Below are 17520 nucleotides of genomic sequence, written 5' to 3' on the forward strand. Positions count from 1 at the left end.
GGCCCAAGGGTTTGGTAACCACACCCCTTGTCCTTACTCCCTGTTTGGGGCTTCACTGTCCTCCCAGGAGCCCCATAACCCTGCCCACACCCTTTGTAAATAGTCCCTTGATGAAAGTCTCCACAGTCAGGCCAGCGGAGTGTGCCGTGTTTCATGCCAGGACCCTGGCTGATGCCTTGGGTCTGTCTCCTCATTTCACACGTGAGCCTGCCGTGATTCCAAGACAGCAGGTGTGTTACCGAGGGCAGGACAGTGACTGGGATTCAAATCAGGACGTGGTGGCTGCACCACGAGGAGGTGGCTGGTGTTTTCCACTTCTCTCTATGCCTTCATGCTCTTTAGGTGGGTCTCTGCCTCACCTCACTTTGCTCTTCCCCCATCACCCCCCCCAAAAAGAAAACAAAAAACCTTCAAGAAACAGCAGCAGTGCTTTTTAAAGTGCTGCAGGCACTGAGGGCCCCACATATTTCCTAACAACAGCTCATTACCAGAGATACTGCTTGTTTTAGACCAAACTTAACCATCTTCCCACACAAACCTTCTGTTACCACTGTTTGTTGTGAGGGTTTTTCCCCCTCCCCATGGCTGATTTCGAAGCCAACTACAGATCGCCTCTGCAAGTTGAGCCATTCTTTGTGCGGAAGTCCAGAAGAACCATTTCTAGCCTCGTTCTAAGGTGGGGCCTGTCCATCCTGACCAAGGGTGAGCAGCTCAGGCCCTGTGGCATGGTGACCCCTCCGAGCCTGACTCTCACCCCTCCCGGGCACCCTGCTGAGGCCCCCAGTTACCAGCAGGCCAGCCCCCCTAGGAAGCAGGACTTCCATAGGGGCGGGACCTCTGGGGTGTGAAGATGAGAAGCACTGCGTTTCCCGTCAGGAGGAAGGAAAAGATGAAGTGGCTCATGTGTATTTGGGAACAGAAGCGGAGTGGGATGTGACGGGTGTCACGCAGATGGAGCATATGACACCTGTGCAGTTTATGTAGATTTCCTCAGTCAGTTCGGGGACCACTTCCCACCGAACCCCCGGAGCCTTCCCTGAGACAGTCTCCGTGCCTGGCTGTCCTGGAGCCTGCACCCTCTAGAATTTACCCACAGTCAATGGATCAGTTAGGTCAGCAACAGGAAATGAGGTAAGCTTGAACTTGATGTCTTTTATTATTTGGTAAATGATTGTAAGTATGTTCTCAGTGCAGAAAGGGAAAGAGGAATTCTGTCCTTTCCAACTCTATCTTGTGTTTTTTTTTTAAGAAACTTGGTCAGAGTTCTGTGTTTCGAGTTCAGCAAATGAAGGTGGGCACAAGTGGTATTTTTTGCCCTTACTGAGAAACCAGGAGGGGAGTGAGAGTAGGGAGAGACTTCTCATAGTTATTTTTCTTTTTTGTTTTTTTTTTCCCTGAACTGGTTTGACTAGTTTCAATCAAAACCAAACAATTTGATTTTATAATCTACCACTTTCTCGTACCACTGCGAGTAGCCAGATACAATTACAGGAGAATCGCTGCTGTCCTTTGAGGGAGTGTCTAGGCTCTATAAAATCGGAATTCACAAGCACTTTTGTAGGTAAATATATATTATAAAAAATAGTGCCTTTTTACTTAAACTCCAGTGATTGAGGTCTGTTTTTTTCCTCCTCACACTCCAAAATACGAAACCAGTATTAAAGCCATTAAATATATTTATAACTTAATAAGATACCAATTACTCCCCAGAGTACACTGGTCTGCCTAATAGCTAATATTTATTCATGGAAGCTACAAGCTGCTTCTAGAACGACCCCTATCTTGTTACTTTGGGATCAGCAATGCTGTGATAAAACCTCATTTTTCAGGGTTTTCTGAAAAGATCCTCAACTGCACAGCCCTTCACTCATGGTGGACGGATGCCAAGTTGGTAAAAGCTGCTAAAATTCCTGCAGGATCTGGCACAGAAATTGTAGGCTTTAAAAGGACAGCAGTGACCTTGAACCAAACTAGAAAGGATTAATTTTTACCTCATTTCTGTAGCGTGTCATGATGTGTAAAACATCTTTTGTCTACTCAGGAGATACAGAGAATTTTTCTTGGACAAAAAGAAAAATTTAACTGTAGTTCTATGTATTTATGGGGCTCTGAACACCCACTCAACCCACTGAACACCGTACCTACTTTAATAGGTGTGAGAAGAATTGGGATTATGGACCAAAAATAACAGCTCTAAGTGAAGATTCGTGGCATGCTTAATATGTGCTAAGTACTTAACGTGCATTAACTCGTTTATTTCTTATAAAAGTCCCATGGGGTAGAATTTTATTCCAGGCCGCCTCACGTGGCAGGAAGATGACAGCTTCCTATTCTGTCGGAGAGATGTTTTTCCCTGCTTGGGGAAACCCCTCTCTAAGCCCTTACTTACTGCTGGGCCAGCGGGGCTGTCTGTGTCTGAGGCTGAGATTCACCCGCGGTCCCCCTCCACCTGCAGGGCCCCGAGCATGGCTTCCCATGCTGGGGAGCACCAACCTCGGCTGGATTCGCCTTCTGGTGCCTGTAGGTAGGTTGTGCACTTTGCTCTCTGGAGAAATAGAGACTCCATCCAGAGACCGTTCCAGGCCTGGCATCAGCTGCTGACCCTGCTTGAACTTCGTGGGTTCAGGAAATACATGTAGAAATGAACCCAGGAATGGAGAGCCCAGTGACTTTCAAACTGGTAGAAAAGTTCCATCAAGGCCTACTCCAAGGAATGGGCAGGGAACAGGAGCATGACCCCACCCCACCCCTCTGACCAGAGCAGCTTTAACTTCCCGTGGTACGGCCGGCCACCTGCTCCCTCCTTTGCAGAGCTCCCATTTCCTTTCATGGATTAACTCCACCCTCACCCCCACCTGCAAGGTGGGTGCTGGGGCCATTCCTGTCTAGTAAGGGGACTGACGGCAGAGCCAGGATTCAAACCAGGCGGCCCGAATCCCGGGCTCTGCTTTCTGGTGATTTACTTGTCCCAGGGTTCAGAAGGTCCAGAGGAATCCCCACTCTGTCTGCTGGTGCTCTGAGTCTTAAATTTTGAAGTATGTAATCTAGAGGGGGGTTCCAAAGGCCAAGGGCTAATCTGGGCCCCCTGACCACTGCCCTCGTATTTATCTCCAGGACGTTGTGGGTCTTGGCACCAGCAATACCTGCTTATCTCTGGGTTGGTGGGCCCAAAGCAGGCCGCCTGTTCCCGTCAGCCTCTGGGACCGCCGCTCCCTCACCAGAGCCCCCACTCCTAGCGTGTCTCCTACCACTTCACTGCTCCAGGCCTTCCTCCTTCCTAAACATCTAATCCTGTCACTTCCCATGAGCCACCTGACGGGAACTTAACTCCTCAGCTTGGCACCTGGGCTCCAACCTGACGTTAGCCTACGTGCTCATTTTTGTCTGCCGATCCCCACTTGGGTCCTGGCTGCTCTCCTTGGGGTTCTCTCTGTCTTCGCATGGATGATCCCCTGGCTAGAATATTCATCTTCTCTCCCATCCACCCTCCCTAACCTTTGTCTTCCTGGAAAACTCCTTCTTAGTTGTTCCAAAACTAATCTCTTCCCTGAGCACCTCTGACAATTCTTCACACCAGTCTTAGTGATACCATTTCAGTTTGAACTTTGTCCTGCTGTAGCATTTGTCATTGTAATTTTATATGTCCCATCTCTTCTTCATGTACACCCAGGTCCCCTGTTAGACAGTGAGCTCCTCAGAAACAGGAACTGTGTCTTCATTGTCTCTAAGTGGCCGTTCCTGGCACAGTCCTGACCTTCAGTCAATAAACACTGCTGAATTTAAAAAAATAATAATAAATGCAGATTTTACTGTTCAATATTTACCCACCAGTTACAGCCATGGACTTGTTGCTTCTTCAAAGACTTCTTAGGCAGTATGGGAACCCACCAATCTTATGAAGTACCCTCTTCTGACTGAATATCTTCCAAGAATTGCTGAAATTGACTGTGAGCTGAGAACTCGAGATAAGTATAGGTCCTCTTTCCTAAGCCAAATGAAAGATTTTATATCTGAGTAAGTACTTAGCTGTAATACTGGGTGGTGGCTTATTTAAGAAGAAAAGTCAGGCAGAAGTGGGCAGTGGGATTTAGCAAACAGTGATTTCTGGTAGAGAAAAGTCAGTGTCTGCCTCCAGCCAAAATATCAGTGGAATAACTCACAGTTGACAACTTGCTTTGGAAGCAGAATAAACTGAATTGCCACACTCCTCATGAAACATACCAGCCGTAGAGTGAAGAAAAGTGACTCATTTTTGTTGTTGTTAATTTCTTCTAGAAGCCTGTTCTAGAAGAAAGTATATTTTCAGTGAGATTTTGGCACAGTCGAAAGCAGATGGTTACATGTTATTTGGTGCTTCATGTAATTCTAAAATTTGTGGCAATTGATTAAGGACCAAGAGTGGCTTTGGACAACATTCAAATTGTGATTGTGCCTATCTGAGCTGTATGTAACAGTAGAATCTTGTAGTCAGGAAACAGAATCTGGGCCAGACAACTGGGGGGATTACGTGCAATATAAACAGTTGGTCTCTTGTGAGTCAGCTCTGAGGGAGCATGGCATGAGACTTTTCTGACTATCTGAAAGGAGACCGGGCAGCAGTGAGCTTGTGACTCACACAAGGAGCTCTGCCGAGAAGGTGTTAAGCAGTTCTGCTGGGAGTGGTTCCAGGAGCATCTTAGGTTTGCGTCTTTTCAAGTAGAAGGGTCAACTCTTTGAGTAGTAGAAAATTTTGCAGAGCTGCCCCTTCAACATGGTAATAGTTGATCAAGAAAACTTCAAAATCACGAAACACTATTATAAATTCAGTAATACTTAAATGCATTTATATTTATTCTTCAAAAAGCAGAGTTGAAAAGTATTAAAGCAGACGTGGGGGATCTAAAAAAAAAGTAGCTTCCTATCCCTTTTTTCATTCATTCTCTCATTTATTTACCAAATATGTATTGACCACTAGCTTTGGCCCTGGGTTGGTGATTGGCTGTCTTCAGAGGTTGTGAAAAACACTCCAGGAAACAAAGAAATGGACATTTCAGGACAGGTCCTTTGCTGTCTGTGTCACATAAACGGCTAAACCTTATGAATCCAGACCTGTAAATAAGATACAACCATCAACTTCAAGAGAGCACTGCTTAAACCAACTTAACTGTGGATGTTACCCACGACACGCTTAGCTGTGGATATGGTCTAAGCCACTGAGCTTAATTAATTCATCTGTAAGCCAAGACCTAAGTTATAGCCATTTCCTGAAATGGCCACATAGCTACCCTCTATCTCACCCGCTTTTCTGGGTTTTCAGTTAACGTGTTAGGGTCACCCCAAAAAGCAAAAGAGGGCAAAGCTTCCCGATCAGTGATTCCTAGTTCTGCCTCCTAGGATTTTCCCATCCCCCGTTTCGAGCAGAACCCTTTTCTTATTTGTCCACCACAGTTCAGCACATTGGCACATTGAATTCACAAGGACAATATGGAAGCTATAGACTAAATCAGTAACAGGCCCTCAAAGAGCACACTGTCTAGTAGGCAGCGTCGTGCTTTCCAAAACAATACAAGAGCCTAATAGGACGTGCTGTTCTAGGTGAAGGACATACAGCAATAAATACAACAAAACTCCCGCTCCCCTGGAGTTCCCATTCTAGAGGCAGAGAAGACTGGCCCCTTGCTCATGCCAATGAGAAGTAGCACAGACTCACACAGGAACAGGAAGGCTGGAGGCGGGTAGGAAGCCTGCCTAGTGCCAGCAGTGTCTGAAAGGATGGGTGGAATTCTGACCTGCATACTGTGGGTTGGAGTGAGGAAGAGGCCAACCTTACCCAGAGGGAAAAGTATTAAGCAAGACATGGAGGTGGGTGGGGAAATATGGAAGGAGCTGTGGAAATACAGTTGGGAAGTATATACAGTTTGGGGGCCAAGTTGTTACCATGGTAATGGCATCAACTACTGAGCACTTACTGTACGCCAGACTCTGTGCTACCTTCTTCACCTATGATACCTCTTTAGATCTTTATTATAACCCAGCTGGAAAGGCGAGAGAAAACCGAGGCTCAAAGAAGTTCAGTAAGTGGCAGCACCAGAATTCTAGGTCATCTGTCTCTGAAGCCCCAGCTCATGACAGTTACACCATATTGGTGCCCAGGGTCACGCAGTGCCGCAGGCCGCAGGCTGAGGAGTGTGGATTTGATTCCGTAGGTGATGATCAGAGCTCAGGACGATGACCCCAATGGAAGGAGGTGACCTAGGATGTGTGGTTGGTGCTGCATTCCCGACATGGGCTGAGCGACAAATACTGGCCTGGCCAACGTGGTCTCCTGGGTGTGGAACCACCCAGGATGCCCAGAGGGAGGTCACCACTGCCCAGACAGGCCCAGTTCAAAGTCAGTGATGGAGTGGGGCCACACTCTCAGACTCCTGGCAGCCTAAGGAGGGGCTGTGTTAGCCCGGGCACGGTCGTCAGAGAACAAGAATTGCAGAGGCTCCTTCTTAGCTTGCTTTTCTTTCATGGGATTTTTGCCTCCAGCTCTGGTCACGTAGCCGCCAGTCACACGTGCCAGCCAAACTCCAATTAGCAATTCCTTTCATGTAAATCAAAAATTGCTCCACCAGTGTCGTCAAGAATGGGTAATGCTCACCCTTTTCCCGCCACGAAGGTCATGAGGGAAGGACAGCTGGCAGGGAATCTGAAGACCCCCGTCCCCACACACGAGTCCGGTTCTGTAACACCTTGGAAGGTGGCTGTCGCCACCCAGCCTCATTCTCTCTCACCTAGATTATTGAGCCAGCCTGTTCGCCCACTCCCCTTCATCCTACATACACCTGTCAACCTCACTCTTCATGTCACCAAGCTGCTCTGAAACCTCCAGGGGGTCCCCCCTTCCTACCAGAGTAGGTCCAAACTCTCCAGACTCTAGGCTTAGACTGCCTTCCTGGCTTGTTTTCACTATTTCTCCATCCTACGTATGCTACTCTCCAGCCCAAACCCATATTCCTTGAACTTGCACTCCACTTCCCTCTCTCTGAGTATTACTGACGTTCCCTCTGCGGAGAACGCCCACTTTGTCGTCTGCTCCTGCCAGAATCCTGCCCATTAGTTCCGCCTAGAATAAAGGCCATTTCTCATGCTACCTCCTCTAAGAAGCCTTCGCTGTTCTTCCCGTCTCACTATCATCTGTCCTTCCTTAGAGCCCCCATAAAGCTCAGGTTGTGTGTCACGCATGCAGGCATCATTTGTTTGCGTATTGCTAAGCTCTGTGAGGACCAGAAGAGTGTGTCTGTTCATTACACTCCTATGCTCCTTACGGCACAGCGCCTGGCACCCAACAGGTTTCTCGGTTGAAATCAGAATAGTCTTCTGCGGTCTTTAGGAAGGTTTGGGTGTGGCAGCTTCAAGGTGAGACGGGAGACCTGAATAGTCACTGAGATAAGAGACATCAAATTCTTGTTCTGGTGAGAGCTGACCATGTATGAAACTCTCCCATTATTGGGTGTAGTCCCTCTTGTAAATTCAATCACACAGCAAATGCAGATTATTTTTGTCTTTGAACCAGTCACCCGCAAGCCAGGAACTGCTTCAGAAATTACTGGGTGTTGAAGGTTGTCCCATTCAAGTTGCTCCCCTCATCGGGACTGAAATGTGCTGACTCACGGAGGGGACCCTGCTGCACCTCCACCAGCCCTTCCTTGAGCAGCTGTCACAGCCTGAGATCAGGAACCGAGCCCTGGTCTCAAACCAGATCACATACAACAGTCACTCGCATGGCCAAGCTGCTTCTGCTTCTCCCAGTCTCTCCACCGTCTTTGCAAATGGAGGCCAGTGATAATTCAGCAGGATTTTATTTCTGAACTTAGAAAAATGACTAGCGTGGCCATCTTTAAAAACAAAGTCTCTTCTTCTTCTCTAAGTAATCCATCAGAGTCATAAACTACCCCTTTCAGAAGTCCACACCCCCCAAATCCCCCTGCCTTGGGCAGGATATAAGTTAACTTCTTGTTCTACAGAATGCCTGGGAGGCAGCGTGTTCTGTGATCAGCGTGGCACTTGGGGGAAATTCTGCAACATGGAAGGGTGGCCTCAGAATCTGTGGTTGGGAGCCCCTCCCCAGATACCACCCTTATCTGCCTCAAGGGAAACTTACATGTTCTTAGATTTTCTCCAGTCAGCAGCTGCATGTTCTAGCAGCTCTCAACAGGATCAAGGAAGAGACCTGGATGAGAGCCCCCCCCCCCCCCCCCCCCGTTGGCAAGGAAAGGGAAATTCTCTCCGTAGAGTTTAATGACCCCTATGGACACAAGAAAGCGGGGCACTGTGTGTTGTTCTTTCCTCGCGCTGTGAGTTAGTTTAAACTTAAAGAAATGTACACAAAAGTTTGCATCATCATTGCGTGATTCAGTCCTGGACCTCAGGATTTCCTGCTGGCCACATGCACTTTTTTTTTTTAATAACTCAAGTATGATCGAGCATAAAAGAGCACAAATCATAAATGGGGAGCTCAATGAATTTTCACAAAATGAATGTACCCATGTCACCAGTACCCAGATCAAAAATCATGGGGCTCAAAATTCCCCTCATTGCTCTTTCTAAGAGTAACCTATCCTGACCGGTACCACCATAGATTAGTTCTGCCTGTTTCTGAGCTTTATATCAATGGGATTAAACAGCACATACGCTTGTGTCTGGCTTCTTTTTTTATTTTTTTTATTTTTTTATTTTATTAAATTTATTGGGGTGACAATTGTTAGTAAAATTACATAGATTTCAGGTGTACAGTTCTGTATTACATCATCTATAAATCCCATGTGTCTGGCTTCTTTTGCTCAACGTCCTGTCACGGAGCTTCATGTGTGTCATTCTGTGTCATTGTAGTTCCCCATGCTCATTTTTAATTCATTTGTTCTTTAAATGGGATGGTCCCCAAAATTGCGGCTCCGCCTCCATTAGAGTGCATACTCCACAGCAGACCAGTGCAGTTCTGAATGAGATTGTCATACATGTCCTCGTCCTGCTAGAAACGGCATTGTCATCTATAGGCATGTGACAGGAGCAAGGGAAAGCATGAGTGTTTGGAGACATTCTTGAGCCAACAGTATGGCTAGAATTCTACTGAGCAAAGAAAGGGCCATGCTTACACTTTGGCTTCCAATTTGTTCTTCTGAGTTTCTGAGTCCCCTGAAACTGTCTTTGGAGTGTGCTTTAGGATTCAAGAGGGAATTTCTGCTGAGGAAGTTTAACTGGAGGGGGTATAGAGGCTGAAGTATCAGAAAAACTTAAGGAAGAGCACCACACATTTTATTGAAAGGAATGGCTGTCCCATGGGTGGGTTTCTGGAACACCTTGTTAGGACAGTATTGTTGATGTGTTGATGGAGGAGAGGTTGGACTCTCCCTCTGAGAGAGAGAACGCCGTCAGTTACATGTGGCCCTTAGCACCTGGGGCACTGATGATGCTCGTTTCTTAGAGGTAAACTGCATGTTTTTCAGCTCTGGGAAAAGGCAGGGTGAGCAGCAGTTTTGAGAGAAGGTGGGGTGAGGACCAAGGAGGGTTGGCAGGGTAGGGGATGGTCTGCCTGCAGGCAGGGCAGCTGGAATGCTGCCCACTCAGGAGGCTGTGAGTCTGTATTCCCTACTTCTGAGCCACCTCATTCTAGTGGGAGCCAGTGGGATCCTGACCCCTTTCTGTCCTTCCTCTGTTCCTCGTTTGGAAACATGAGCACTTGCCTTGTGCCCAGCTTGGTGCTGGCACAGGACCACAGTGAGGAATGAGACAGAGTCCCTGCTCTGTCACAGGAAGCCCTGACAACAGGAAATGCTGGTGACTTCTAAGACTTGTGAGCCAGCGAGACAAGGCCCCTGTGTGAAGCGGCTTATGCCTGCGGGACAGGCCAGCAGCTGCCCAGGGCTCAGTGTGGGTCCCAGGTAGCTGGCTGTGATGGAGAAGCCTCAGCAGGAGAGTAAGGCGCATCCTGATAGGTTGGTGCGAGAGTCATTGCAAACACCGCAGTGACTTCTGCACCAACCTAATAAACCCCAATGTGAACACATGAGCGACTGCTTTTCCCGTGTTCATCATACAGGAGACACTTTGTAAAGTGCTTTACAGTCATTATCTATCTTACTGTGCTGGTCCCAACAAGCCTTTGGGATCAGAACACTTGTCCCCATTTTACAGATGAGGAAACAGACGTTCAGAGAGGTTAAGCATCTGAGCTTTGTTCAGGGAGTTCTGACCATGGAAACTGTGTTCCTAGTCTATTGCCTGAACGGAAGTCGAGCCATTGGGAACAAGACGTCAGGGCTAGAAGGTCTGCCTAAGGCGCCAGAGCAGAGGAGCATATCCGACCTGGTCAGAATCCCGGAGCTCAAGGAGAAGGAAGCAGGAAGGAGCTTCAAGGACGAGGGGAACAGTGGAGGTTACTCACTCATCAGAATGTCTTGTGAGAACTGGAGGCAGGTGAAAAAATAGGAAGTGTTACAGTGTGAATTGTCAGCTAAGCCAGGCTTCCAAGCTGGGAAATAACAAAGGTGCTTTGGTTCCAGCCCGGAGAAGGGATCCATGCAGAGATACTGAGATTCTCTCGGTGCAAACGAGCACCCTGGGTAAGGTTAACTCACTGACTAGGGAGGTGATGAGTGCCACGACTCCTGGGTGTTCTGCAAGGCCACTTATTTTCAGAGAGGAGAAAAACAGTGTCTACAAACCGGGGCACTAAACATGAAGACAGGGCCAAGATACCCCAGTCTTCTTGAGTCTTGACTGACAAGGAAGGGGTCTTCCCCTTTGAACAGCCTGCTCTTCAGGCAGATTGGGAGGGAAGGAGGGAGCAGATCAGTCGAAGAGTTTTTCTCATTAAGTGGCCAGAGGCAAAGATGCCACAGCATTAAGCTTCCTGATGAAAGGGGAGCCAGACTGACAGTGACGGGCGGGGGGAGGGGAGGGAGAGACAAAGCAGGGGTGCACCTCCGTGCCATACTGCCCCCTGCATCGCTTCTATTAGCTCCACTGCTCCCTTGTTAGCAGCTCCTGATGAGTCAGCACCCACTATGTGCCAGGCTCTGAAAACCACTGTACCTCTATCTATTATCTCATGGGATTCTCATAACAACCATCTGGGCCAGGTGCTGCTACCACGCCCATTTTACAGATGAGAACACCGAGGTTCCGAGAGTCTGGTTACCTTGCCCAGGGTCTCATGGTTTTTACCGTGTGGCCCCGTCTTGGAAAAACGAATGGGGAAAGAATGCCTAGTGATGGTGGGAGCACTGAATCTGAAAACAAAGCCAGCTCAGTTCTGGACCAGAGATGGTGGGCAGGACAACAGAGCTGAGACCAGGGACAGAGGGGACACAGGAGCTGGGGAGGAGCAGCTCCTGGAGGAGCCCAACAGAAGAGGACTGATCAGAGCAGAGCAGGTACCCAGGGCTCAGGCAAACCCCAGCTCCAAGTCAGCAGGGAGGAAGAGGAAGGTGGGTGCCGTGAGCCACTCCTCACTCTGCAGCTGAGTATCCTCTAGTCTGACATAGAAGTAAGGTAAGAATTTCAAACTAGTATAAGACTCTGTCATTGGATGATGCATTGTCTTCTCCCCTTTTCCCTTCCCTATTTATTTTCCCATAGCCCCGCTCCCCATATAACATACTATGCATTTTGTTAGTTTCTGCCTCTTTCCCTAAGAGCATGTGTGGTCCTAAAGGGCGTGAAGTTTGTTTTCCTGTCCACTGCTATGTCGCCAGCACCTAGAGCAATGCTTGGCACGTAATTGGCACTCGTTAAATGACAAAATATGCAACCGTAATATCATGACGAGGTCTCTCCGGCATTGCCCAGCTGATCTGCTTTGAGCATGGTGGTCTCACCTCTCCCGCGGGGACTCCCTCTGTCACTGACTTGTGCAGCATGAACAAGCAAGAGGAGCTGCCCTGGGACTCTGGGAGTCCCCCGCGGAGCGCCTCATTCACGCTCAGCAATAGTCACAAAAGCAAAGGTCACGGTGCTGGTTCACAAATGTTTACATTGCCCAAAACTCATTACACCTCATGACATGAAGTTGATCAAAAGAAAAAGAAACAAAGATGGACTCTCCTCCCTCCTCCACAATGCCTGGAACATCCCACAGCTCTCTGGGGACTGTTCCCAAAGGGCTCCTCTCCATTCTGATTCTGTCGTAAGGAGGGAAGGACTAAGGGACTAGCAGGAAAAGAGATTAAAGAGGCACCCTCTCCCCTCATCCTCATATTCAAAACCTTTTAGTGAGGCTTTCAAACAATCAGATGCCATGACTTTATTTTTAACCAGCTCCTGACTCAAAAGAGTACTGAAGTCACGTCTAAGACCAATGGAACTACTTGCTCTAGGGAAATTTACTTAAGGGAAAAAGGTTCTGTCTCCCCAGGCATCTTTTTAAAAGTCTTAGTCATCAAAGTCATCCTGCAAAGCCCTCTGACTTCTGAGTGAAGGCGAGCAATGTTTCTGGTCTAATGTTTGACGGACAGGTTGTTGCCTTTACATTAAACACACGTGACGGTGTGAATGCACGCTCCATTGAAATCCAAGGCATGCCTGGTCGGTTCATGCCGGGTTTATAACACTTAGAGCACTGTCACCTTTTTAAACCAGGCTAGATCTTTGCAGATGTCTTCACTTTACTGACTTTAGTTAAACATCTGCCTATGAGAAAATGTGGGTTACAACAGTCCACTTTAAGACCTATCTTTCGAGAATGCCATTGATTCTGAGACACACTCTGGATTTGTTGACCATGTTTGGGGCAAAAAACACAACCAGACTAATTTATTCATTGATTGTAAAATGTCTTCTGGTTCCAAGAATGTTTAAATGTGACAAGAACACATCCTTTATTAAAAGAGGAAATTCAGTAATACTAGGCCCCATTTTCAGATGAGTAAGAAGTAAAAAAGATTAAGTCATTCACCCAAAGCAACCCCAAGGATCCCTCCATTCTCTTAACCAATACAACACTGCCTACCACAGTATGTATGAGTGTCAGTATGAAACTTTGCGACTCATGGCTTTGATGAAAATAGAGAGGAAAATGCACTGGGCCAAAAAAGTGGCCCTGGATGTATTTGTGTACCCTCTCCTGAAGTGTAGCCAGCATTTTTGACCAGGTTGGTATGTCCTCTGCAGGAACTGGGGTTAGAGACAATCCAGGCTTATGTCCTGAAAAACTCATTTTTCAAATGAGAATTCCTTACAAACGTGAAAGGGCTTTCTCTTCTCACCTATCGTCCTTACGGGTCAAGGAAAGCTTCAAGATAGGGGCTGGTCAGGTCCAAGAGACCGTTTACACAGATGGGGAGACTCGGTCGTAAGGCATGATGCAAGTAAAAGCAGAAGAGAAATGGGGGTTCATTCTCTCAGTTCCATCATTTATTCATTCTTTGTTTCACTCAGCAAATACTGCTGCCCATTCAGTAGCAGGTTCTCTGCAGAGCGCAGAGAAAATGGATTAAACAGCCCTTGCCTTCAAGGAATATAGACTTAGAAGCAAAAACAGGTAATCACTCCTTATCTATTAATTCAACAAATATTTACTGAGTACCAAGCACTGGGGAAATAGCAGGAAAGAAGTCAGACAAGGTCTCATTTGGAGTTTACAGGCTCGTGGTGGAGAACACAGATATTAAACTCATAATTGTACAGGTAATTAATTACCATTGCAGTTAACTACAAAGCAGAAGTAGAGTGCCAGCAAAGTCATTTGCCAGGGGCAGTGTTGGAGAATCAGCGGGACACCAGGAGAGAGCAAGCCGGGAAGAAAATGACAGCGGGCAAGGACTCCAGAGGCAGCTCTGGGGCCCAGTGGGTGTCGGCAGGACTCGGGTCAGAGGGAAGCCAGTGCGAAGAGCACCCTGGACAAGTTGAACCCACTGACTAGATTGGCAATGAGTGAACTGGACAGGTGAGACGGGGAGCGGATAGAGGAAGCCATCTCTCCGAAAGTGAGAAAAGGCCTCATGGAAATGGGTCGGGCTCTTGGAGCCATCTTTTTTCTCTTGCTTTCTTGCTGACCAAGCGTAATTATTGAGTACGCCATGCTGGAAGCATTAGTATATTATCTTATTTACCCACCAAGGTGGGAGCCATCACCCTCTACACGGACGAGGAGGCCAAAGCTTGGTGATTGTCTTGCCCCAGATCAGATCAAGCCCTTGTGTGGCTGAGAGGGCACTGGGACTGATATCTGCCGAACCTCTTAGCCACAGCACTCTACTGCTCAGTCCCGACTGTGGGAAGGCAGAGGTGGCTAGCTGGGAGGAACCCTGACCCATGGCGATGTTCTAGAAATCAGTGGGCATCTTGGGACTGTTTGGAGAGACGGACTCCCCCTGCTGGTCCAGAATACTCAGGTGGTGAGGCAGGTGGTAGGGACACACCAGGTAGATCCCGGTGAGGGGAGCATGAGTGAGGAAACCCCACATAATTCACAGAATGGTTTTGTTGAAGGGATACTCATGACTTACATGTGTCCTGTAAAGACTCCGACAGGTGCCAACACAGACAATAAGTTTTGCCAAAGCGGGCCAGAGCCGTATAGCATAGCTTGGCTCTGGCAGCAAGGGCTTCCTATGGCGAAGGAGACGCTGGGATCCGATAACCTGGCTATCTCGACGCTCCAAGAGCTCAGGAATCTGGGATAGATGAAAAGTGGAGATTCGGGCCACAACTGTCCTAGAAAGGGGAGAAGAGGAAAGAAAGGGAAAGGAATTCACTTTACAAGCACTTCACACACTATCTAATATGTGACATGGAGGGGAGGCTGGGAGATGTGTTTCTACCATGTACCTTAAAAGAAGAGAACGCAGAACACAGACATTGGCAAAAACCAGCAATCACTGTCGCAAATGCTGGCCTCCATTATGGACGGCAAAACCCCTTGACTGGATTGAAGGTTAACCCCAGCACGAGGAAATGTGAATTTGATCGTTTCATAAACGCTGCTGGAGAAACTGGATAACTGTGGAATAAATTAAAATGAGGCCCATATATCACCCTCTGGACTCTTCTTGATTTCAGATAGGCTAAACCATTTAAAATGCCACAAAGATTATGGGAAAACAGTAACACATGCACCCCACTTGTGGAGAAGTGACAATTTTCTAACTAAAATACATTGGTAGGGATTATGACACAATCAGCTAAACAACAAGAGCAGGGGACTGGAAAATATATGAGTTTAATGGCCAAAGTAGATGGGGGCATAATAGAAATTTAAGAGGGAAATACCCAATGGACAGATGACCAATAACACTTGGCACAAAGGTTAAATACTTAGAAACATTTTAGTCTATATAGTCCATAATGACATACAAACACTGCATTACAGCCAGGAAGACCCTCTTACCAACAGATTTAGCAAAACTCAATTAAAATGATGAGGTCCACTGCTGGTCTGTAGAGACAAAGTAACTCACTCATGTGGGTGTGTGAATCGGCCCGCTGGTCCTGAGGAAACCTGGTCTGACAAGATGATGCATTCCTATGACCTTGGGTTCACTGAACTTGCTCTTGGGGAAAGATCTCAAGGAAACAACTCAAGAGGAATAGTAATTAGAGTGAGACTGCCCAGGAGTCTGCAGTGAAAAACTGGTTACCTAAAATTCTGTGTTCGGAATATTCTATTACCATAAGAAGTTCTTGCCTGGAGTCAGAGAGACGGGGAGCTCCTCCCAAGTCCAGCACTTAGCTGTGTAGACTTTAGATACAAGGTGTGATCAAACAATATGGTGAATGTTTAAAAGAAAAGTATTACAGCAAAAGGTATACTACTATTAGTCCCCCTCAAAGTACTCCCCCTTGCTTTGAACACACTTATCTCATTGTTCTTGCCACTTTGTGAAGCAGTTCTGGAAGTCCTCTTTCGTGAGTATCTTTCCTTGTGTTGTCATGGCCCTGATTCAATTCAAAGCGTTTACCTTTCATGGTCATTTTGACTTTGGGGAAGAGCTGGAAGTTACACGGTGCTAGAGCCGGTGAATAAGGTAGATGAGGACACACTGTAATTTTTTTTTTAACTTTTATTTATTTTAAGTGTGTTTTTCCAGGACCCATCAGCTCCAAGCCAAGCAGTTTTTTCAATCTAGTTGTGGAGGGTGCAGTTCACAGTGGCCCACGTGGGGATCGAACCGGCAACTTGTTAAGAGCACTGCACTCTAACCAACTGACCTAACCGGCCGTCCCTCACCCTAATGTTTTTATGTGACAGAAACTGCCATACCAGCATATCAGAAGCAATAGGTGACATGGAGTGTTGTCATGATGGAGGATGAAACCGTCTGCCCATTTTATGTTAATGCATTGTTTGTGATACATGATTTATGGCACACTTTAAAACCGTAAAACTGTGTCAACCGTAGCCCACACCCAGCTGACTGCACTGAACAAACTGAAACGTCACACACTGTTCCTAAGTTTCGATGTGCTGCTTCCCGTATTGAAGATCCCTGCCTTCCCGTTGGATGGCACTTGGCAGCAGCATTCACCGTATTTTTTGATAACACCTCGTATATGACTTACCCTCTGAGTTCCAGTTCCATCGTGGATAAAATGGAGATAATAACAGATGGCCACCTCCTGGAGTTGTGTATTAAAGGAGTCATGTCTATAAAGTATCTACAAAGTGCCCTGCACAGTGTTTACCAAATGGTAGCTGTTATTGGAAGACGACTACTGGATGGATCCTGGAGAAAGTTCCTACTTGCAAAGGATGAGGTGGCATCCTGAAGTCTCAGCTTTATATCTTAAACAGGAGCTGCTGGTGTCCTTGACTCCTAGTTTATTTTTATTACAAAGTCAGAAAAAGGAAAATAGACCTCTGCCAATTACTGAGGAGTCCACCAAAATGCAAAGGGGAGCTCTTTAAAGGGTGTTAAATTCGCCAAAAGCGGAGAGTTAAAGTGCTGGGCAAGGTTCCCACTCCCATCCCAGGGTCAAGATTGGGGTGTCTCTAAGAATCTGGCAATGCACATTTTTTGAGACCTGTTCTGTGACAGGGGTTTTATAACCTCAAGTTCGGAATTTTTATCTCCGTTTTGAGGGAGAGAAAATCTGCCCAAGGTCTTACATTAAGTAACCCTGTATGGCAGGTCCCCAGGTACATGTTCCTAACCACTACACCTTACGGCCTTCAGCTGCCAAGCCAGGCGCAGCTCGGGTGAAAGGCAGGTGCCTGACCGGCTATGGGAGCGAGGGACTCAGAAGAGGAGGGCTGAGCGCAGGCCCGGGTGACCCAGGGTGAAGGGTCTTGGCCTCTCACCCATTGCGCTCCAGGAGCCCGGGGGTGCGCCCCGCTGCGGAGCCCTCCTCCCGCCAGCAGGGGGCGCCGAAGAGACCGCGGGCGGGAGGCTTGGAGAGCGGAGCCGTTGTCACTCCCTCCCGGAGTCGGCACCAAGGCTGCCGCTCTCCCAGTCGTCCGCGGCGAGGCCCCGGGACGCGCCTGAGGCGGGACCCGGGACCCGGAGCCCCGGCAAGACGCCCACTCCGCAGCGCCACGCTCCCGGTCCGTGCCTGCCC

At 47.7% G+C, this 17520-nt stretch overlaps 1 protein-coding gene and 1 long non-coding RNA gene across 3 annotated transcripts in view; one reads left to right on the plus strand and one right to left on the minus strand.

The window, feature by feature from the left end:
* Positions 1 to 493: 493 nt before the first annotated feature.
* ZBTB34 (zinc finger and BTB domain containing 34) overlaps positions 494 to 17520 on the plus strand; it is a 37799-nt gene continuing 20772 nt past the window's right edge. The window contains exon 1 of one of the 2 annotated variants that reach the window (XM_019728602.2): positions 494 to 1131. In XM_019728602.2, coding sequence (XP_019584161.1) covers positions 1100 to 1131 — 32 coding nt within the window. In that variant the 5' untranslated portion in view covers positions 494 to 1099. Of the gene's footprint in view, positions 1132 to 17424; positions 17507 to 17520 lie in introns of those variants that run through there. The other variant, XM_074331053.1, reaches the window with a different exon arrangement.
* Positions 8917 to 17494, minus strand: LOC141571189 (uncharacterized). Its single transcript, XR_012495947.1, has 3 exons — positions 17264 to 17494; positions 14472 to 14679; positions 8917 to 9014 (listed from the first exon to the last, which is right to left on the minus strand). It is a non-coding gene; the product is annotated as an uncharacterized LOC141571189 (long non-coding RNA).

This window comes from Rhinolophus sinicus, linkage group LG04 (genome assembly GCF_036562045.2).
Source record: "Rhinolophus sinicus isolate RSC01 linkage group LG04, ASM3656204v1, whole genome shotgun sequence".
Taxonomy (NCBI): domain Eukaryota; kingdom Metazoa; phylum Chordata; class Mammalia; order Chiroptera; family Rhinolophidae; genus Rhinolophus; species Rhinolophus sinicus.